The following is a 24,183-nucleotide window of genomic DNA, read 5'->3' as shown; positions in this document are numbered from 1 at the left end:
CACCATCAGCATTTGCACACTCAAGAAATGTCATATATAACCAATATTTCAAGGTTTCTTTTCCTGTTGTTGAGAAAACAGCAATGGTAATCTTGTCATTTAGTTATTTATGTTATGCTACCTTTAAGGAATTTGAAAATTTTCTCAAGAAATGGCATAAATTGAACAGGCAAATTAAAAAAAAATAAAGTTACCCAAGATAGATTAGTGTCCACAGATAATAGACATTTTCAATTATTGAAGTTAGAGGTGAAAAGTGAAACAAGTCTTATAGAGTAGATAGAGTCTGAACCAGAACGCTAGAAATCTATCCTGTAGAAATAATAAGCAATTGGCTCAAAGACAGAACTTTTATAATGTTTGCTGCAAAATATTTTAATAGCAGACACTGGAAATATTTAAATGTCCAACATTAGAGTACTATAAGTGAATTATGGTATAGCTGTATGCTGAATGATTATCTAACCAATAATATGACACGGGAGATTCAAATTTGATGTTAAAAGACATCAAAAAGTGAATAATATACTTATGGTGCCAACACAGAAACTATAGTTTTATCTATTTTACTGATTTATATATTTTTCTATGATTAATATGGATTCCTTTTTAATTAAAAAAAAAAAGTACAATATCGGGGCACCTGGGTGGCTCAGTCGGTTAAGCATCGGATTTCGGCTCAGGTCATGATTTCACAGTTCAAGAGTTTGAGCCCTGTGTCAGGCTCTGTGCTGACAGCTCAGAGCCTAGAGCCTGCTTCGGATTCTGTGTGTGTGTCTCTCTCTGCCCCTACCCATGCTTGCACTCTGTCTCTGGCTCTCTCTCTGTCTCTCTCTCTCTTTCAAAAATAAATAAAAACATTAAAATCAATTTTTAAAAAATACAATATCTGATATAAGAAGCCAAATAAACAAATAAGGAAAATTGTATGTAGGCTAAGGATAGCTACTTCAGTTGAACAAATTGAATAGCTTAGTTCTAGCATTGAGAGCTAAAGGAAAAATATACAGTTTTTTCATTGCAATAAGTAAGCATATTAATTCCTCAAGAAAGACAAACATTATCCTAGTAATACATCGAGATGGAAATTATTTTACATGTATATATATGTAATAGTAATGGAAACATAATGCGTGTGTCTTTAAGGAACGTTTTCCAAAAGCTAGAGAAATATTCATAATTTTTTTCTTATAACTATACTACAAATGAACATTATAAATCTAAAAAGTAAAATAGCTTCTATGTGGAATAAACACATATAAAGTATGTTTATTAATTCCTATGAATCCACAAGCTATTCTAACTTCCTAAAAATATATTAGATTTTAAAAATAACATTTTCTTGTACAGTGACAGCAAAGTCATATTTTGGCACTAATTTTACATGTACAGTTTCTCAGAATTGTTACTGATCAAGAAATTAGCTCTTATATTTGATTGTGGCAAATATATTTGGAAAGTCCAACTTAAATTTTTGTTTTATTTCTGGAATTGTTTATTTAAAGAAATGTTTAATTATTTAGATGTAGAAAGAATACATTAATTTGTGGTTTTAAATAATTTGTTTTCAAAGGAAAATGTCTGTACTAGCTGGACTTATGAAGACTAATCCAAGCTCATATGTTATTTCTAAAATATGTTGAATGCTATTCATCATTAGACTGAAGTTAAATTGTAATTGGTACAATTTAATTTTTATAATTCATTATTTTGTGAGGATGAATCAACACGGTGATGTAACTTTAGTAAAACTGCCTTTTTCAATGATACCATATACCATTTATTTATGTATAAAACATAGGGATTGAAAGGCCAGGTCCTGAAATAAAACTCACTGTCTTCAAACCTGGCACTAAACTTCAAACCTGACGTTACATTCATCATGTAAATAAAAGGAGAACTAAGAAAAATTACTGACCTCTCTGTGACTGTTCCCCTGTCAGAAAACTACTGAAAAACAATGAGATGTATTTCAAGGTTACTGTATGGAATCACTAAGATATACAGATACTTACAATGGTATCTTGCATTTAGTGACCAATGTGATCTATTACTACCATATAAATCTAACCAGCTGTTAACATTATCTCCCTTCAAAATTATTATTTAATAACCATATTTTAAAACATATTTAAAGTATCCCTGCCAGTAGTAATCTCAAAATCCATAAGTTACCTATTTATCCCTTACCAACTATCACAGCAAAGTAACTTGCTGCTCTCTTGTTTATCAGTGTTTTACTATGGAGCAACACAGTATCTGAAGTAGGTAAACATCATCATCATGTAATTAATCATTACACTCCTCTTGATATTACATTATTTAGTCCAAAAATGATTTATATCATAAAGTTCTCAGCGCATTTCTCTGGCAAATATTCATTTCATAAACTTTGCATGATCATCCTCTATAGTGTTTTGCAAAATGGATATGATATAAATCTGCTGTGTTGTAACCAGCACTTTATAATAAAATAAACAGAATAGTAAAGAAACTATTATACATGATAAAATTGTTATGAATTTTTATTTGTTTTTGGGATGTGTATTTCACACTGTGTAGTATGTCATTGATTAAAAAAAAAATTGAAAGACAGTGATATATTATAGAAAAATACTGTGATCTCTATTGTTGAGACCAAAAAATATACAATGCAAATCCTGACACTGAGTAAATTTCATTATTATACAGAGGCAGTGTTTACATGGAAATAACATAGGTAGCAAAGGAAAATTAAGGGAACTGAAGTGTAAAGATTTCACCATCAGGGAAGAGATGAAAGAGGATTTGGAAAGCTTCCTATAAATTGTAGTGCTTATGGTAATTTTGAGAATGAGTAAGAAACTCAGTCCTGAAGAGACCACTGAAGAAAGTCCCAGGGCATGTATGACAATAACATAATATTTTAAACAAGAGATTTAATAGGGTCAAATTAATACAGATCAAGAAAACCAGGAGCTGGATCTAGGAAAAGATCAATAAAATTCATAAACCTTTCACCAGACTCATCAAGAAAAAAAGAGAAAAGACTCAAGTAAATTAAATCAGAAACAAAGGGGAAGAAATAACAACTGACACCACAGAAACACAAAGGATTATAATAAAACGTATGAAAATTATATGCCAACAAATTGAACAACCTAGAATAAACGGATAAATTCTTAGAAGCATCCAAAACGGAACCAGGAAAAAATAGAAAATTTGAACACACTGATTACTAGCAATGAAAGTTAATCAGTAATGAAAAAACTCCCAACAAACAACAGTCCAGGACTAGATGGTTTCACTGGTGAATTCCACCAGATGTTTAAAGAAGAGTTGATACCTACCCAAACTATTCCAAAAATATAGAAGAGGAAAGAAATCTTCCAAATTCAATCTGTGAGGCCAGAATTACCCTGATACCAAAACCAGACAAAGACACTACAAAAAAGAAAACTACAGGCCAATATCTCTGATGAACATAGATGCAAATATTGTCAAGAAAATATTAGCAAACTGAATCCAAAAATACATTAAAAATCACTCACCACGATCAGGTGGGATTTGTTCCAGGGATCCAAGGGTGGTTCAATATTTGCAAGTCAATCAACGTAATACATCACATTAATAAAAGAAAGGACAAGAACCATATGATCATCCCAACAAATGCAGAAAAAGCACTTGACAAAGCACAACATCCATTAATGATAAAAACTCTCAGCAAAGTAGGTCTAGAGGGAATATACTTCAACATAATAAAAGCCATCTATGAAAAACCCACAGCTAACATCATACTCAATGGTGAAAATGAGACCTCTTAGGGCATGAACAAGGAAAGGATGTCCACTTTCATCACTTCTACTCCACAGAGTACTGGAAGTCCCGTGTACTTCTACTCCACAGAGTACTGGAAGTCCACAGCAATCAGACACGAAAAAGAAATAAAAGGCATCAAAATTGGTACGGAAGAAGTGAAATCTCGTACTATTTGCAGAAGGTATGACGGTAAAAACAAAGAGAGGGAGAGAGTGTTAATAGAATCAGAGCTGCCTTTTAGAAGGATAAGTGCTGGTCAGAGTTTCATTCTCAGTCCAGATCATTTGAGAACAACTGTAAATTACATTAAAGCTTCCAGGGTGAACAGGTGAGGCAGTCTCCCTACCTACTTCCCCCAGTGCAATCTGTCTCTCTGTGAGAGTGATGTGTTTAGGGGTGGTACATAACTCAAGTGGTTCAAGTGAGTTAGTCTTTGGAATTTATAAGAACTACGTGGTGGAAAATGCTTGATTTGCTGTTTTGTTAAGCAGCTAAGAGGTAGGACTAGGGCTGTACTAGCTTATCCTTGTCAGCATTTGGAGGGAGGATCTCATAACAACATATGATCACATTGAACTAACATCTAAGCACATGGAGACTAGGCAAATACAGTTAAAAGAATCCCTCCAAATCTCCTCCTCCTTTTTTTTTTTTTTTAAGCTAAGCAACTTTGTATTGGTTTCTTGCTACTTAAAATTAAGAGTTCCAAAAAAGCATAATTCTGTTCTGACTTGGGTGATGTGATTTAAAAATGCTTCTAAGTCTGTGTCCAAACTCAGGGAGAAGAGTTTGCTCTGACTGATTAGTGATGTCTGCCCTGGGCACTGGAAGGATTTTGTAGTAACACTCAGGCCACATTTGTGCCTTCTTTGGTCTATACTCAAGCTGTCCTATATGGTAGTAAACAGCTACACATATATTTAAATTCAAATTTATTGAAAAATTTCAACAAAAACGTATCTCCTCAGGCATACTAGCCACATTTTGTTTAATGTCAAGTGGCTACACTTGTCTAGTGGCTACTGAGTTGGATCATACAGATATAGAACTTTTACACCATTATTTTCAAAGAACCACACAAATACAGCCGTTGTAGGTAGTAAATGTTCTCTGAGAATTTCTTCTGTGTTTCCTACTTAAAATGTATACATAATAAAATTAAAATAGATAATTCCAATTAAATATGCTGAATACTGAAAACTAAAGTGAGTATCTCAATGTCTTCTCTTATCTACATTCTTCAGGTGGTTTGCATCTTCCCTTTTACTCAAGAATGTTTATAATCTGGAAATGTAAAATAGTAGTTCCTCAAGAAGTAAGGTGGTCCAAATGCTATAATAAATTAATTTTCAATAAACCTTTCTGGAACCTACTCTATGTGCCTTACTTACTCTGAAGACTGTAAGCTCATTAATGGCAAAAATCCTTTATTGTGTATATTGATTTCTTTACTCACTAACAGATACAGCACATAGTGTGGTTTTGTCAGATATGGAATAAAGATGTTACAAACACTCTCTTCAAGGACATATTTACCATCTAACTGGGAAGAACGAGATAAAAATATCAGTATGAAATATGATATCTAATAATTAACATGATTGCCAGCTTTTATAGCAAAAATTATGGTGAAATGGGAATATAGATAGTGAAAATATCAGAATGAAGGTCTTATAAAAAATGACTTTTGAATGTATCTTTTATATGGATAGGTATGGATGTATCTTTTATATAGAATATATAAATCTTGAGATAAAAATAACAATCTCCAAAGCAAATAGTTTGGGAAACAAACTATTTATAAAAGGGGAGATTGGGAAACTAAAATACAGGTAACTTCTGGCTAGGTAAATTAAGGCCACTCGATGAAAAATTTAGAATGTCAGGATAAACTTTTATTACATGCTGCCTTAACACAAAGACGGGTTTTGAGCAAACAGATAATGGTTTCCTCCAGATTTCTTTCCCATAAAGGACACTTTAATTTCAAAAAACCCAGTGAGTGGCTGAACATTTAAAGAAAATATAATTGCAAACATTTCACCACTTATTTTCTGTCACATTTTAATTTATTTCATTAGATATGTCTAGAGATACATAAGTGCATATATTTGCATGGAATATTTTCCCCAGTGTTTCAAGTTATAAAATTGTGAATATTACAAATTAGGAGTCTTTTTTTTTCAATCATTCTTATGATTATACAGCAGATGGCTAAATGCTTTTAAAATCTTAATTATTATTTTTTGCCAATTTCTCATTCCAATCTTATCTAAAATGTCCTGCCTGTTTCTAATTGAGCATTTTACGGGGAGTGAAAAATATGTCATTAGAGTTTGTTACAGTTAATTATAATGAATTTGAGACATAATTCTGTAAAAGCACCATCATTTCTTATTTATACGGTCTTCAAATTATTAACATTTTCTTATCTTACTCTCCATGAAACATGATAATATATTTCCTTTTGGACTTAGATACATCTTAGGAATCATTTGCTCCAAATCTTTTCTTTAAAAAATCTGAATCCAAATCATGAAATGCTATGTTTAAGGTCAGATATTAGTGACAGGGTTAAGACCATAGTTCTAGATGCCTTTTACCATTCCACGTCTTCCGTAATTATACTATGTGGCTACTACTAACAACCCCTACCATGAATGTCATACCATTGTCTCAGTAACTCATACAGGTAACATGTACTGAGACTACTACGTATCAGTCACTGTGCTGGGCACTTTCATGCAATATCATTATTGCTTATAATAATTCTGCAAGGCAAGTATTTTCCATATTTGACATTTGAGGCTCAGAGAAGTCCTCTAACTTTCCCATGGTCACATAGTTTGAAGTGGTAGCACTATGCTGTAATTCTCAGCCAGATCTAATTCCAAACCATAATATTATTTTCCATGCTTTGTCCTTCTAGGGCATAATAGCTTTTTCATACTAGTTTCCCCCACAAATACTTTGAGTTAGATTTTCAAAGTTCTTACAAGGTTGTTTAATTATCACACAATTTGCAATTGATTCTTGCTCTTGGCTCTAACTAGTTATCATCCATATTGCACATACAATCTGTGAGACCAGCTTCTTGTTTATTGAATTGTGAAACTTCAACCATTTTGTTCCTTGATTCTAACCTAACCGCAACTAACTTTTGAATAAATAATTCTTAGGAACATTAATTTCTATGCTTTTTATAATTTTTAAATTAACAAATATATATAAATCTGTATTTTTTCTCTATCACAAGAAATGTTATTATTCTAAACCATTTAATTTTTAAGTAAATACTAGTAATTTATCAACTGCAGCATGCACAATCACTAAGAAAAAAATGCAAAAGCAAAAAAAAAAAAAACCCCAACAAACATGGCTGGTTGAACTATGAAAATACTATCCATTAGATCCATTCAGATTTCAGACGTTTGTTTAAGAAATTAGCATTTTAGAATCAATGAAATAGTTTTAAATGGCTAACTTTTCATAATCAAAGTGATTAAATCTATCAAAAGGTCTGCTTTTAAAAAGTAAATTATCTATGTAGAATATTAAATCCTATTTTAAACAGGAACTAAATTTTCTAATTTTTGGAGGGCTATGGTTGGTTTTTCTTATCTTTTCATATCTATAGAGTTTGATATAATGAGAAAAGTAAGAAAAACACAGAAAAAAAATCCTTATAATTCCCAAATCGTGCTTACACGGTAGTTTAAACTCCGTTGCAACCCAATATTTCATCAAATTTATTTTCAAAGTACCAAAATCAATAGGGTGTTGGTTCCTATTAAGGAGATGACATACAGAAGAGGGGATAGAAGGAATTATCACAGAATATTTCATTAGGCAAAGACTTCAGCACAAAGTGTTGGATTCCTTCCACAATGTGATTTTAAAATTATTTCAGTCTATTCTGTCACAGTTTTAGCACATGGATTTGTTAGTCATGACCAAGCTGAGAAAGACAGTCAATCATTTATGTTAATCTTTAAAAAAATCTATTATAATTAATTGGTAAGAATTCTATTGCTTAAATATAAATCTGTCACCTCGAAAAGTTGGTAAAGCTATGTTTAAAAATTTTTTAAAAATATTTTACAGGTTTAAAAGTCAATGGCGGACGTCTGGTATTAACTCCGACACGTAAAGAGCTTAGAAATCTTCACTTCCATCCTCACCACAAGAAAAAAGGCTGAGCAAAGTAAAAATCAAAGTGGTTTTCTTAGATCCTTCAGAGAATAGAGGTCTCAGAGCAAACTGCTACCCTGAAATCTGGAGAGCCAGGAAAATACAGAAAATCACAGCTGAGATCAGTTTACTGGAAGCAGAAGCCACTGGAGCCAGTAACGGGTAGGAACGTCTAAATGTAATTTTGATGAGTTGCTAGAGGCACAAATCGCTCAAGGCTGATATGGACTAACTCACTGGATGGGCTTAATCTCAGGGGGTTTTACGCATAAGAACCAAAGCAGGTTCTCTAAGTGAAGATCAGTGAAAAGTCCCCTCCTATGTAAGTGAGGGCAAGGAGCAGGGATGGAAGAGAGGAGAAAAGTAACCATTTTGAAACATCCCCAGGGAAAAGGTAACAATTTAAAAATCTGTACATGAGAAAAACCTGCCCTGCAAGGGAAAATATTTTACCAGATCTTTACTTGACCTGGAGGGTAGAACAATAAGCCTTCTCCAGCACTTCTAGCCTTTCTGTCTCACTTAAGCAGAAACAGTTCTGGAGGTCACGGATCACAGATTTAGGTCCACTAAAAAACTTAAGTTTAAGCATAAGATTATAGAATACTGATGTTCCCCAACGTCTGACCACCACATCAATAGGGTTCCAACATAAAACAATGGATTATAACTAAGAGAGCTGTAAATGAGACTCCATTTATAAAGAAATTCTTAGGGAAATCCTAAGAAAAGGGAGGAAAACAAACAAAACCAGGAAACTCTGTCAACTACAGCTACAGTAAACATTAAAAGCAGTCCAGTTCCAGCCAGATTAACATAAAATCCACACCAAAAACTTAACCACTCAATTTCTATTTTCTAATATCAGATCCAGCTTTCAACAGAAAATTGCAAAGCATGCTAAAAAGTCAGAGAAAACACAGTCTAAAGAGATAAAGCAAACATCAGGCCAGACTCAGATAACATAACGATTTTGGAATTATCGGATAGAAAAAATAACTGAGTACTATGTGAAGGGCTCTAATGGAAAAAGTTGACCACATGCAAGAACATATGGGTAAATGTAAGCAGAGAGATGGAAACACTAAGAGAGAATGAAAAGGAAATGTTTGAAATCAAAAGCACAGAATGAATGCCTGTGATGAGCTCCTCAGTTGACTGGACATGGCTGAGGAAAGAATCAATGATCCCAAAGATATGTCAATAGAAGATTCCCAAGCTGAAAGACAAAGTAAAAAAAGAACACAATATCCTAGAACTCTGAGACAATTACAAAAGATATACTGTATGTATACTGGTAATGCCAAAATAGCAAGAAAGAACGGAACAGAATATTTAAATAATGACTGAAATCCATTGAAAACTCTGTATAGGAATTTCAGGGAATGAGGATCAGTATAAATTCCAAAAGCTAAAGACCTAGGAGTATCATATTCCAACTGCAGAAAACCAAAGACAAAAGAGTATCTTCAAAGAAAGCAGAGGACATTAGAAAGCAACCTGTCTAGAGAGTAACAAGGGTACAAATTGTATCAGATTTCTGGTCAGAAACCATGCAAGTGATCAGAGTGTACTGAAATGTTTAAAGTGTTACAAGAAAAATCCACAGCAATTTAGAATTCTCCCTCTGTCCCTCTCCCCTGCTCCCACTGTCCCTCCCTCCTTCTCTCTCAAGAAAAAACAAACAAATCCACAGAAGGTACAAAAAGAGGGGAAGATAAAAAAAAAAAATAAAGTAAGTATGATGATTAGAAAACAGTTACAAACATGGTGGTAATAATCTAATGATATCAATAACCACTTTACTTTTTTTTTTATTAGAGAGAGAGAGAGAGAGAGGGAGAAAATGAGCAGGGAAGAGGGGCAGAGGGAGAGAGACAGAGAATCCCAAGCAGGCTCCATGTATGGTGAGGTCTGGGGTCATGACCTGAGCAGAAATCAAGAGTCAGCACTCAACCTACTGAGCCACCCAGGCACCCCCCACCAGTAACCACTTTAAATATGAATGGTCTAATACACCAATTAAAAAAGACTGTCAGACTGGATTAAAAAAACAAAAAAGCAAAACAAAACATGGGGAACCTGGGAGGCTCAGTCAGTTGAGCATCTGACTTCAGGTCAGGTTATGATCTCATGGTTAATGAGTTCCAGCCCTGCATAGGGCTTGCTGCTGTCAGCACAGAGCCTGCTTAGGATCCTCTGTACCCCTCTCTCTCTGCCCCTCACCCTCCCTTTCAAAAATAAGTGAATTAAAAAAATTAAAAAAAACAACAACAACTATACATTGCCTATAAGAAAGCGATTTTAAAAATAAAGACACAGATAGATTAAAAGTAAAGGGATAGAGAAAAATATGCCATGCTATCACTGGGAAATTACAAATTAAAACCAAAATGGGAAACCATCATAACCTATTAAAATGTTTAAAATCCAAAAACTGAAAGTGAAAATACCAAGTGCTGGTGAGTATGTGGAGCAACAAGGACTCTGACCCACTGCTGGTGAGTATGCAAAATGGCACAGCCACTTTGGAAGACAGTTGGGAACTTTTTTTTTTTTCCACAAAACTAAACATAGTCTTATCATAAGATCCAGCTGTCACACTCCAATGTGTTTACATAATTGGGTTCAAAACTTACATCACACAAAACCTACATGGGAATGTTTACAGATTTATTCATAAATGCTAAAATTCGGAAGGAACCGGGATGTCTCTCAATAAGTAAATGGATGTACAAACTGTGGTTCCTTTATACAGTACAATATTATTTAGCAATTAAAAGAAATAAGCTTACAAGGCACAGGAAGACATGAAGGGATCTTAAATGCATATTGCCAAGCCAAAGAAGCCAGTCTGGAAGGCTGCACACATTATTCTATACAGTTTCAACTATATGACATGCAGCAGAAGGCAAGGCTATAGAGACAGTAAAAATACCAGTGGTCACCAGGGGTTGGTCAGAGAGAGGGATGAATCCATGGAGCAGAGAGGATTTTTAGGGCAGTGAAACTATTCTGCATTAAATTGTAATGATGGATACATGACATGACATTACAAGTGAGTCAAAATCTATAGAACTTTACAACACTAAGAGTAAACCTTCATGTAAATTTTGGATTACACTAATAATAATGTACCTAGTAGTTAATTAATTATACCAAATGAACCACACTAATGGAAGATGTAAGTAAGAGCAAATACTGGTGGTGGAGAGGAATAAATGACATGGAAACCCTCTGTACTATCTGCTCAGTTTTTCTGCAAATCTAAACTTAAAGTCTAATAATTTAAAAATAAAAGTCAGGGGTGCTTGGGTAGCTCAGATGGTTAAGCATCTGACGTTCGGCTCAGGTCATGATCTCAGGGTTCATGAGTTCGAGCCCCGTGTCGGGCTCTGTGTTGACAGCTCACAGCCTGGAGCCTGCTTCGGATTCTGTGTCTCCCTCTGTCTCTGCTCCTCCCCTGCTCGCACTCTGTCTCTCTCTCAAAAATAAATAAACATTAAAATAAAATTAAAAAATAAATAAAAGTCAAGAGCAGAAACTAAAACTCAGTTGGGCCCCAGTGAACACAAAGCATCAATTGGTGTTCCTCCTATGGTAGGTGACGGAAACAAGTTTGCTGCTATTTTCTGATACCATATTGGGCTCTGAAATGCCAGGCAAATACAAAGCTGACAAAACCCTTTATTCCAATGTTGACATTAGTACTGCAAGTTGCACATAGCTTAAAAACAATGTTTGTCACTTTCTCCCCAGTTACTTGTTTTATCAATAAATGTGGCAGAATGTCAGACCTTAAAAAGTCTTTCCTTAACAATAAGACATTTGGTTTTAACTTGATAAAAATACATGAAACTGAATTCCTTCTCAACTAGAAACATAAAATTAACTAAGCACTCCTTAAATCTTAGCTAAGATCCTAATCTCATTACATGCAATACTTAATGCAATTTCCAAAATAACTATATGAACCAAAAGCAATAATTACTCGCATTTTACAGATGACAGAGTCATAGGATAAAGAGGTTAAGTAAATTTCCTAAGATTGAGGATCCACATTTTGAATGGGTAGGTGGATTCAAAGTCTGTTGTTACTGTGCCACATTGCTTTTTGATTCTGGGAAAACTGCTGTAACTTTATCACAAAAGAAATATCCTACTAATTTTAAGTGAGAATGACCGCAACAATGGAATTAAGGCAGAGTGCTAAAGATATGTAAAAATAATCCAGTTTTTGTTGACCTGGAATAAGATTCTGAGTGACATTTTTACAAGCATAAGCACTATTTTAGTGCTATCTGTGCAGAAACGTGTGTGCATGCCCACATGTGCACATAAGCATGTGCTTGTGTATCATGAGAAAAACACAGAATTAGAAAGACAGAAGGGGGGAAAACTGATTTTAAAACAGTTGTATTAATTCTGGATTATAATAACTCGAATGGGTCACCAAGGTACCACAACAGAACTTCTAACTGCTATCCCGAGGGAGATTTATAAAGCTATATATCTCATCTCTGCCTTCTTTCCAACTTACTCAGTGTGGAAAATGACACCGGCCTTCCAAAATCTGAACTTATGTTTGGACCCCTTCCATCCTTGAGTCTTACTCTAGTGTTGCTGACCATTAAAATGAATATTTCAGTGGGGCTGGAACAGCCTTATTAGCCCATGCCAAGCTTTATATGGCTTGCACGCTTTAAGAGGTCAATCTAGCCAACCAGTTCACTTTGTTCAAAAGTATTAAACGGAATGACTGTAACATTCAAAGAAAGGCAAAGTTCACTAGGTAAGACCCCAATAATATAATGGAGCATAAAACTTCTAGAATTTTTTTACCATAATATTTTATGAAACATATGTACACACTCACTGGAAATAGAATCCAATTCAAATGGTTTTGAAGGTCAGTTCAAAGTCACCACATATGCAGTATCTTTGTGAGAAATATGTACTATTTCAAAAGCGTCTGGACCCAGAAGCTTCCTTTCTCTATTTTATAGTTTATTATCAGTCTAGAAGGGTACTATATTAGGGGGAAAAAGTCACCTACTACACTATAATATAATTTGCAGCCAAAACATAAAGTTCAGTAAAATATTATAAATTTCAGTATCAACAAATCCTTCTCTCGTGGAACAAAAAGAATCACAGAAGGTAATTCTAAAAGGAAGTGCTATTTTAAGTGTGGGTGATAAATATAAAAGTTGAAAACAATTACTTCATTCTCAACTTCACAACTAATTATGAAATCCTTCCTTGTTCACTGTGGTGAAAGGATCAAAAGACTCTCAATTTCTGTATTTACATGTGAATTACGAATGGGCCTGGTTACAGCCACCTATTTGTATTATTCTGATGCTTCCTAAATGCCCAAATTCTAAGAGCAACTAGGATTCTCCTAAGGGGAAGGAAGTAAAGGTCTACTTTGCATGACAAAGGTCAGATTTCTGCAGACAAATGAAACTTCTATGGGTGACTGTTCCTAGGTTATCACTGTCAGGCTGGGTCCTGGGAGGTCAAGAGAGGTTCCAAATTGTGCTCACTGCTTCAGGGATGCCCTTGGGGCCACTTTAATCATTTTAAGATCATTAAAACTTTTCTTATTCTGGTTCCAGCTTTATCCCCTAAATCTCACTAACACATACTGGCAATTCAGACCTGATGCAGGTTAAAAGGAAATTGAAGGTACTGCATTTAGTATTATATGCAGATCGAAAAAGAGAACCCACTTATTTAACAACTTCTTTTAAATCCAAGATTGGGTTCAGTGAAATTCAAGTAGACCACAGAGGGTGATAATCAGGCCCCAGTAGAAAAACTTGACTCTATTATAGCTATCCTGGTATTTACACTATGTGATCGATGATGCCACTACTCTAGATCTCATTTAATATGATGTAGGTTTATGTGACAATCATCTTAGTTTCCCCAATCATTACATATGTTTAATTATAATTACAGTAATAGTTTATTATTTACTTTTTTGGTAATAACTATTAAGCCATAAACATACAACAAATGCTGAAGTAAAAATTATTGCTTGACTATATTTCAGTGCTCTTCCATTTAGTGAAAATGTATGTCTAAACTTTCACACAATGGATTGATTATAGTTAGAAGAGTACTATTCTGCCTATTTGTAATTAAGGAAGAGTATCTCTTAAGTATTCTAGATAATGTGTAGAAAACATCTGTATTTAATTATATCATACTTCTCTTAGATGATGGGAATTGAATAAAGAGATATTTTGAAACATCTATACAGATATAAAAGTATTAATGGCTATTCAAGAGTTTCATTGGTATAGTGCTTGAAAAAGTTTCATTTTACAAATCCTTGGTCTAATGCTTCATAAATGTCAGATTTTCAATGTAAAAGGAGTCAACTTCAAATACCAGGCAAATACAGAAAATATAACACTAGCAAAGACAAGGGCTGTATCTTTTCACCATTATTATATATCACATAGACACAGTAAATGTCTTTCGTATTAGTACAGATTTGAATAAAATTTTGTAACATACACACTGAGCAGGATTTCTCTTTGAATTCTGTTGTGGACTGAGAATTTTTACAAGAATAAATTAACAGCTTGCTAGTCATTCCTCACAGAGGAAAAAAATCCTAAACTGTTCTCATGGAAACTGGGACACAAAGTGTGGGTTTTTAGTACTTGTTCTGAAGTATTGAAAAAGATCAGATTTTCTTTCTGGATGCTTTACTGGCTCCAAATGCCACTTCTTTTCAAAGTCAGTGTCAGTTCTGCAGTCAGTTTTCAGTCTCCCAGTGGTAAGAATATATTCAAAGGCTGTGTGCACAGCAGGGTAGAAGTCTTTCTCCATGAATGTAACTATATCACTCATCAGTAACCTCCTGCCATAAGGGGACTTATGTTTTCTTTCCTTTTAGTGACTCCTTGGGCTCTTGAATGCCAGTCACTGCCCCGAGACCCGGGGCAGTATTCACATAATCTCTGTCAATAGTTCCTACACATGTCACTGGTGCAACTAAATGTCAAGACAGCAGATCAAAGTCTGCACATTCTAAAACTCATGTCCTTTATGGATCAATTTCCATAAACTATACTCTATGTTTTAGAAATACGTGGAGGCTCAGTCTTTGCTTTCTTCCTTTTATCCCAGAGAAGTTTATTGACATGAAAGGCAATCTGATTTGTACATAATAGGGTGAAATTCTGATGTAATACATAAAACTCATTCTTCCCTTTGCATAGTCTTCTTGAGGTATTTTACTTCTCGAAGCATTTTACTCTACCTATTGTCTTATGGTAGAAATGCAAAACTCTGCGAGCTATTAAAATTAAAAGGCATGGATTGCTTTCCAATACTTCACTGATCTACCCCAGTACCTGGTACATAAGATGGTAGGTAATAAATTCTTACTTATGATGGGTTTATTTTTAAATCTTCATTATGCTATAGGTAAATTATGACAGAATATAGCTTTAGCGTGTGTTTTTACAATCTGTATCCATTTTAATTATTCAAGGTTGCTTGGGAAAATGAATATAATTATTTGAAATCATTTCCACTCTCTAGATTTCATATACAAATTACATATTTGTATATGTACACTAGTGTTATGTACCATGTACACTTCTTAAGAAGACCTGAGTAAAATACGATAGACAAAACTATCTTCTCTGAATACCTTTTCGGGTTATTTCTGGATACAAAAATTTTTAAGTTTAGAACTTTCTCTAAGAAAACATAACGTTTAGAATAGAATGTACACAAATGCTATTTATGCTTATATCTAGCTAAAGTCTAAATATATTTATTACAGGGGTAAGAGCATGTAACAAATTAAATAAGCACATATCAGAGGGCTGAAAAAAGAGAAGACAAGAAAACAAATACAAGCCTTAGAGCCAGAGGCGTTTTACTAAACTCCAAATAGAAGCTTCATTGTCCAAGTTCCCCTAAGCAAGTTTTTATATAATTACATGAGAGTATTAGGTACAAACCATCACTCCGAGTTCTCTTATAATCTGTGAGACGTTAGGCAAGTCACTTACTCAGAAGGTAGGTAGCCTTGGCCTTATATGTTTTCACCACTCAAACAATTAAAATTTATGGATTTTAAAATGTGTGATGAAAAGAAAGTTTATTATTCCCATTTTTGTAGTAAATGGTTGAGGGTCAAGAAAAACTTAGGTAAATGGAGGAAATTACAGAGGTCCTCATTGGTGGAGATTTAAATTTTCTAAGAAACCAAATTTCTATTTTCCCTAATTCTAATCTTTGTTGCTAATAAGACAATAATTTGTTTATAATCCAAACATGATGAACTTTTAAATTTGAAAAGGTACTTTGATTATATACTGCATCAACTGATGTTGAAACTGGGGTGTGTGTGTGTGTGTATGTGTGTGTGTGTGTGTGTGTATGCACACATGCACATATTTGTTTATGCTAAGGGCAGGGGTGGAGAGGGTGTGATAGTTATGATTCAAACCCTTTGACCCTTTCCTCTAGAGGCAAAATTAAATTACAGGTATGTTATGGAAGAGCAAGTGGAGTCTTGCTAAACCAACTTACCAGTTTTTCGAAGGGGGAAATCATCCTTTGCATCTTGTGCTCCTGGTAATGTGTATTTGTAAGATGGAGATGTTCCACTCAGGGGTGGAGAGCTTTGATCCAGTGACGTGTGGTGGGCAGCCCTACAAAAGAAAAAGAGGGCTCACCATTTGCTCTGGAGTTTTTACTGCGTGTTGGCCAGCAATAATCAGTTGCACATGCTGTGCACGTGTCTCAGCTGTGTTTATGTTCTTTCTTTTTAGTGTGTACAAACCACAGCCTCATGTAACCAAGTTCACTTTGGCAGAGTGGTACAGAATGCTGCAGGATTCCCAAGAATGACCACGGCGTGTGTGATCACACACTTACACAGAAATTTGCTTCACTAAAGAGAATTTACCAAAAGCCTGAGTGTTGATAATCTGAGATTACTGTGCACATTTTGTTAAGAGCCATACTAGTAACGAAGTCATCAGTCAAATCCTTTTTAGTCAACAAGGTAGAATAACCAAAATAAAAGTTAATATATAGAAGGACTTCATTTTTGAAAACTGCTAGGTAATCTATGAAAGTACATGAGGGTGACTTTTCTACTACAGAGATAGTACAGCGTCAACAGCCTCAGGTCTCCTGATTTCTGCAGCACTTACAAGGTAAAGATTGGCAATCGCTTATTTCTTCAACATGAAAATGATTTTTAAAAATGTTTTCTCTTCCCCGCACAAATATAGTGAAAGAGTTGTACTGCACCACTGGAGAAGAGTTTCCAGGACTGAACATTGTGTATCCAGTGGATATAACACCCATGATTATCATATACAAAGAAACCAATGAACAGGGCAGGGTTCTGCCAGTATTATCTATTTGAATCACGTATTCTCAAGAATTAACTGGCTTAAGGGCACTTCATCTAGCCATAGTGAGCAAAAAGCATTAAATTCTGATTCCATAAATTAATGATTTACAGTGTCTGGAGTTGGGCCCTATTGAAGTTCAGTTCAGTATAAAAAGGGACTGCTAACTGATATTTGACAGTCATGTTTAATATACCCAAGGGGACAGCTAAAGAATTTTCAGCTGACACGTTGTTTGTACGTAGTTGTTTCCCATTTAAAAAAGGTATTATCTCTTCTTAAAATGAGCTGTAACTTAGAAGGAATATGAATTAGTTATAAATTATGTATGTAATTTTAAGTAATAAAATGGTATTTATTTCTAAATACTTTGGGCTGTTAACTGAACATCTGAAAATTTTCTTCAGGGACTGGCTTCTCAAGTCAACTGACATGCCTGATGGAAATTACGTAAACCATTAAAAAGTATTCATACAGTACTCTGCAATCTGCCTCAGTTACCTTTTTTTTTTTTTTTGAGAAAAGCAGATACTTATAAAATAGAATCAGAAGGATAATAACTTTTTCAGTAGAACTCCTGGGATGCTCCCAGTTTCAATATAGAGTAATCAAGTATTTACTTCCTTAACCTTGATGATGTGAGGGATCACAAAAAATTCAAGTGTACAATCCGATAGTCAATCAGCAAACACATAAAATGAGAGCAACGATACTATTATCTATTAGCCTATTATCCAAATATGCTTTATCTATCACTGTTTGTCCTGATTTTAAAAAGCACCACATCCTTCATATTTTACTGAAAGGAGAACTGTGTATTTCATAGTGGCTTTTCCCTGGACTCAGGGAAACACGGATCCATAAATCTGTAATACCATAATGCATTATGTTGTCAGCTTGTGTATCAGAAGCCAGGGTACTCATTTTACAGTGCAGCAAAAAATGAAGTCAGATGGACAGGCGTAAACTAGTCACTGAAGACTTAGCTTTACTTAGTTGCCTTCGTTCTCATTCTTTCCCTTCCCTCCCTTGTCTTCCTGCCTTTTTTTTTTTTTTTAAGTCGCAAAGCTTCTGGTCTTTTAAAAATAGCTCAGATCTCCACCTCCTATCGAGCCAAGTAAAATAAAGTCTCAACCTGCCAAATCCTCAGAAATTATTGTAAAGATATCAGATGCACCATCTGAGAATAGAAAAATGCAAACTAGGAACTAATTTCTATGCCCCACCCCACATTTCTGTTACTCATTCACCAAAAAACATATCTACTTCCTTGCCCTCAAGATGATACTTGCTAACATTCGTGAAGCACTGCTCTCTGTGGCATAGTTTACCACATTATTTCACAGGACCTTTCCAGCAACCCGAGAAGGCAGGTATTATTATTATTATAGTCTTCTTACAGAGGACAAGAATTCAAGGAGTTTGACCACAGCCACATAGCTGAGAACGGCAGACCTCGGTTTTGTGCCCAGGCTGGCTGAACACAGAACCTGTGTTCTTGACCCGTGGGAATGAAAAAGGCCAAACACTGAACATACGTGTACCAGAGCTTGGGATGGCGGCTCACGGAATGATTTTTGCCATTAGTTGGAGTGTCTTTTGTTGCTGATTTACTCAACAGGAATTCTTGAAGCTTCTGCTTTACTTCTGTACTTGCCACTGCTCCTGAAACATACACATACAGAAATAGATGTTGACTTGGGGCTTTGTCCTTCCATGCCTCTGGACTATTTAGCAAAAATTAGGAAGTAACACCACTGGTCACTGCATGTGAAGTTTTCCTATTAAAAGAAGAAACCAGAGTCTAAAAACAGGCTTTTGGAAATGGCACAGTACTGTTTTGTAACTGCTGCTCAAAATGCCAATTTTCAAAGGAGCTTTGATGATTTCTTTAATTGCTTCTGCAGAAAGGGGAGTCCCAGAATTAACACTAATTTTTTCCTAAACTTAAAAAAATGAGGACTAAAACACTGCCTTTTAAAAATCAAGACTCTTGGGGGACAATATAAATGACAACACAATACACTGACCTCTCCTGAACTGCTAGTTGGAAAAACTAACATTTTAAAAACCTCTTTTGAGCATTAAACAAATAACTACTGCTGACTGTTCCAGTTCTAGTCATCTGATTTTAAACCTTGCTACATCCTGATTTTGAACTGACCTCAGATAGAGGAATTATTTGGATCTGTCTCCCTCTTGTGGATAGTTTTTTTAAACAAACGTTCTGCCTTAAATCTTCCCAAAGTCTGGGTACTCAAAAACTAAATGGAGGCAAGGCTTGACTTACAGAGAACAATTAATTATAACTTGAGCGGGAGGAAGGCATAGTGAGGAAATGTGAAAGTAAGTTTATTATAAAACAATATGGCATAGCTAGATCGCTTGACTAGAACCTTGTTTTTAAGCCTCAAAAACAACAGAAATAAGCATCTTTGCCAAACAATGCTCTGTTTACTTCCTCTGCAGACTGAAGGCAGAAAGATAATATGTGAATGTCAAAGCTTTACATTTGAGTCCATAATTCATTCTTTTAATTAAATGCAAACAGTTTTGACAAGTTTAATGCCACTCTTTATCAGGCTTCTTTCTGAATGACGATCAGCTAAACATGAGGGAAGAGATTCGTTTTTTACCCTGGTGCCTCTTACTTTCTCGTCCTCTATCTTTGCCTCTGAGAGGAGGAAGCTGTTGTTCTCTGCGATGCCTCTCTACTTCCTGTTCTTGCCTCTGCTGCTCCAGTTTCTGCTCCTTTTCTAGGAGTTCTTGTTGCTGTTTTATGGCTAGAAGTTCCTGTTGCAACTTGCGAGAAGAGAAAGACATGAGAGTGTGCAATTTCTTTAGGCGTTACAGTCATCACTGACCAAAATCAAACTGTTAGGAGCTTCTGGAGTTTGTTTCCGTTTAGTTTACATTTTTACTCACTTTTTCAGTAGATGACTGAAATCTAACGACAAACAACTAATGCCATAGATGGTCTTAATGTCATATAAGCAAGTTTTTAGGTAGCTTCAGTTCCTGTGCCGCCCCACCAAAACTCGTTACCAAATTCACTGTAATCTTTAGTTCTATGAGTAGCTTTCCTTTGTACAACTGAAACATATGAAAACAGGCAAAGACAGAAATGGCCCAGAAGTCTGTTTTACCACGTCTCTCACATTATAAATAAACAATGGAAATCTTCATTTCTTATCCTGAGAAATAGTATGAAAATAATCAAATCTAAGGAATGGTGAGAAATAAGTTAATTTGGGAGAAGTCTACCTAAAACAGAATGAATGTTAAAAATTCCTAAACCTTACAGAGAAGGCTCTCAGATTAATGTAATCTATACATCCAAAATAGGCTTTGTTCTCAAAGCAGCAAACGTTCATTCATTCATCCAGCAGGCAAAAACACTCAGAATAGAGAGAGTGGTCAAAATGAAGTCACTTCCATTAAACTACTATCTGGTTGTCTGAATCCTTTGAATTCACTTCCAAACAAAGAAGAACATGAATATGAAGGCTTCTTAAAAACTGTATGGAGATGTCAGTTTTCTCTCAGGCAGAGAAAATGAATAACGGTAAATGTGCTCACTGACGAATACCTAAAGACGATGAGTTCTACCCAGGCTCTGATATTACCAGATAAGAAATCTAGACACCTTATTAAACTACTTAAAGCCCTGGGTCCTCATATGTCAGAAAAACAATCTCCTTCACACATCATGCTCACAATGCATATGGAATTTACTGGGTAAGTTTGAACGACACTAATTTTAATGATTATTACTATATTTAGATCTCAGTCCTAATGAAGTTAGCGTAATTTGCTGTTTTAGGTATCTACCTAATATAAGTCTGAAATTTTTGTTGAAAAGTAAGAGAACAAAACCAAAAAGCTTTGTGGAATGGCATGAGAGTTACTCTGAAGCAAAAGGAAGCCAACTTTGTATGCAGACCATAATAGCCTCACCTCTCCCAGAAGGATATGGTTACAAGCATTTCTGGTTACTCTTCACATTAAAATCTTCGCCATTTTGGCTTTGAGATACCAGTCCCTTATTGGACGTTTCTACATACTCCATTTTAAAGGAAAAGTTTATAACTTCACTTAAACTATGCCTTGAATATTAATTCTTTTAAAAAAATTTTTAATGTTTATTTATTTTTGAGACAGACAGAGTGTGAGCAGGGGAGGGATGGAGAGAGAAGGAGACACAGAATCCGAAGCAGGCTCCAAGCTATAAGCTGTCAGCAGAGAGCCCAATGCAGGGCTGGAACTCATGGACCACGAGATCATGACTTGAGCAGAAGTTGGACACCTGACCGACTTAGCCCCCCAGGCACTCCTAAATATTAACTTTTTACAGCTATTGGGAGTGGTCAAATTGATTCATTGCTTCAACCAAAGCCCCAGTGAAATTGAAATTTAATCTATTTTAGAAAACTAGAAAAATCACACAACTTAGTCTCCATAGCTACTATTCATTATTGAAGACTGCAGGAATGATATTGAAAAAAAAGAGAAGGAAATAAAACATCAACCCCCAGTTTCAGATGTTCTGGACTGATACAGGACACAGAGAGGATGATGTGGTAGTTTTGATGGCAGACCAGGCAAGGCTAAAAATCCTAGAACAACCATTTACTGGCTGTGTGTCCTTCGGCAAGTTACAGAATTTCTCTCTGCCTTAGCTTATGTGGGTTGAAAAATGGGATAACAACATCTAACTCAAGAGATGTTGATGACAGAAGCCAAAAATTGATGCTAATAAAAGCTTCATGTACTATGTGTTCCTCATAAACATAAAATCCAAATGAAAGTTAAAAGCACCAATTCTTACCCTTTCCCATGAAAGAGTAAATTAAAATTTAAAAAGTTAAAAGCTTCCTAAACTCGAAAGGAAATTTAAATTAGGTCTTTAGTTTCTGAGAAAACGACTTACTACTTTAGAAAATCACTTTAAAAGGTAAATTTTCCTTTTGGCTATCTCAGAATCTTTTTCCTGTCAAGAGCCTCCTCTTTTCCTCTATTTTCCAGATGTCAGTAAACTAACTATACTACTTTGAGCTAAAGTAACAATCAGTTACTTACTTGCTACTATTGACTTGTGAGTAAAATGAAAAAATACATTACTTCAAAAACTTTCCTATGGCTCTTTACAACTACAAAATGCATCAAATATAAGTGAAAAGAAGTATTTAAAGCAGCAACTTTTTATTATTGCCCTGTATTCAGTGCAACGTGAGTCAGGTACCACAGTAAAATGAACTATACAGTTACCTTAAAAAGCATGGTGAAGGGCACCTGGCTGGCTCAGCTGGTAGAGAATGTGACTCTTGATCTCAGGGCTGTTGAGTTCAAGCCCCACATTTGGGGTAGAGATTATTTAATGAATAAAAGTTTAAAAAATCCTTCACAAAAAGTATGGTGAAGCATATAAATCTTATTCATTCATCAATGTCATCCTAACATGGCAAGAATGAATGGAGAAGGAAATCTAAACACCAATGTTCCAAATATTTTTCAAGGGTCAAATAGTAATGCTTTAAAGTCATTCAAAAATAATCCTGTAAACTAAATTAAGGTTTCCTATTCTACTCAATACAGTTATGAGCTACTGTTTCCACATGAGACCCAAAACAAAATCCCCACTCTTAATTTAGGGTATCTTACAGATCAGTAAATTGCAAGAGTTCTTTTAAAATTTTTTTAATGTTTATTTATTTCTGAGAGAGAGAGAGAGAGAGAGAGAGAGAGAGAGAGAGAGACAGAGTGTGAGGAGGAGAGGGGCAGACAGAGAGGGAGACACAGAATCTGAAGCAGGCTCCAGGCTCTGTCAGCACAGAGCCTGACGCAGGGTTTGAACCCACAAACCATGAGATCATGACACATGCAGAAGTTGGACACGTAACTGACTGAGCCACCCAGGTGCCCCTAGAGTTCTTTTAGTAAAGTTCACTAGTAAAAGAAAAAAAAATCATGACATTTTATACCAGATGTCAAAGGCTTTTTTGGAATATAAGATACAATAGGCTTTCCAGACTAAGGAAATATCTTAAAAAACAAAGAACACAAGGAAGAAGGTAGAACTTTTACCTTCTCAGATACTAATATTAATGTGGTAAAATTATATAACATCAACACAGATTAATTATCTATATTAATCTGACATAAATATGCTGTATCCAATATGCAAGTGAGTAATAGATCAAGCGTCTATTGTACAATATTATAAATATGATAGAATGTGTAATTGATTGTATTAGTAAATTAACATGTGTTTAAATCATCTTGAAGGACGCAGATAATTAATTATGACAGTAATATAAAGTAGCAAGTATTTATAATAAAATTCCATTTTATTATTTATTCCATAAAAATGGAATTTTATTATAAATATTTGCTACTTTATATTATTGTCATAATAAATTAAAACTAAACATGTACTTAATCAGAACAAAATAGCCTTGTTTTAAATGCCTCTGTCAAGAATTTGAAACATTTCACAAGTAAAGTTAAAGTAACATTTATCTTAAAGATACAAGAAGAAATAGATACATAGATACATGTAAAATGACTTGACAACAAAATAGTCCATCATAAAATATTCTGGGACAAAGACATATTTCTCCAAGAATAATGTAAACAACTTCGGTCTCAAACTGTCAACTACACCCAAAATTCTTTTAATAAATTTTTATCTGTGGTCTATTGAACTTATATAAAAATGTTGAAAATATTTGCCCAGGTTTCTTCAAATATAATTCTACTGAGCTTTTTCTGTCATTATTTTGAATGAATATTA

At 34.7% G+C, this 24,183-nt stretch overlaps 1 protein-coding gene across 9 annotated transcripts in view; it reads right to left on the bottom strand.

Annotated features, from left to right (window-relative positions):
* Positions 1–24,183, bottom strand: part of HDAC9 (histone deacetylase 9) — a 929,650-nt gene that overhangs the window by 421,500 nt on the left and 483,967 nt on the right. For 4 of the 9 annotated variants that reach the window (XR_008420659.1, XM_053898416.1, XM_053898417.1 and 1 more), the window contains 3 exons: positions 20,027–20,192; positions 18,929–19,055; positions 16,558–16,679 (listed from right to left, as the gene is read on the bottom strand). Coding sequence is in view for 8 of the 9 variants with exons in the window: in XM_053898416.1 (XP_053754391.1) it covers positions 16,558–16,679; positions 18,929–19,055; positions 20,027–20,192 (415 nt within the window). In the remaining variant the exon portion in view is untranslated. The remainder of the gene's footprint in view (positions 1–16,557; positions 16,680–18,928; positions 19,056–20,026; positions 20,193–24,183) is intronic. The other 5 variants (XM_053898419.1, XM_053898423.1, XM_053898418.1 and 2 more) reach the window with 3 other exon arrangements.

This window comes from Panthera pardus, unplaced genomic scaffold (assembly GCF_024362965.1).
Source record: "Panthera pardus isolate Hobbes unplaced genomic scaffold, ASM2436296v1 HiC_scaffold_8, whole genome shotgun sequence".
NCBI lineage: Eukaryota > Metazoa > Chordata > Mammalia > Carnivora > Felidae > Panthera > Panthera pardus.
Note: the sequence above shows the minus strand (reverse complement) of the source record. Positions and strands in the feature narration are given on the sequence as shown.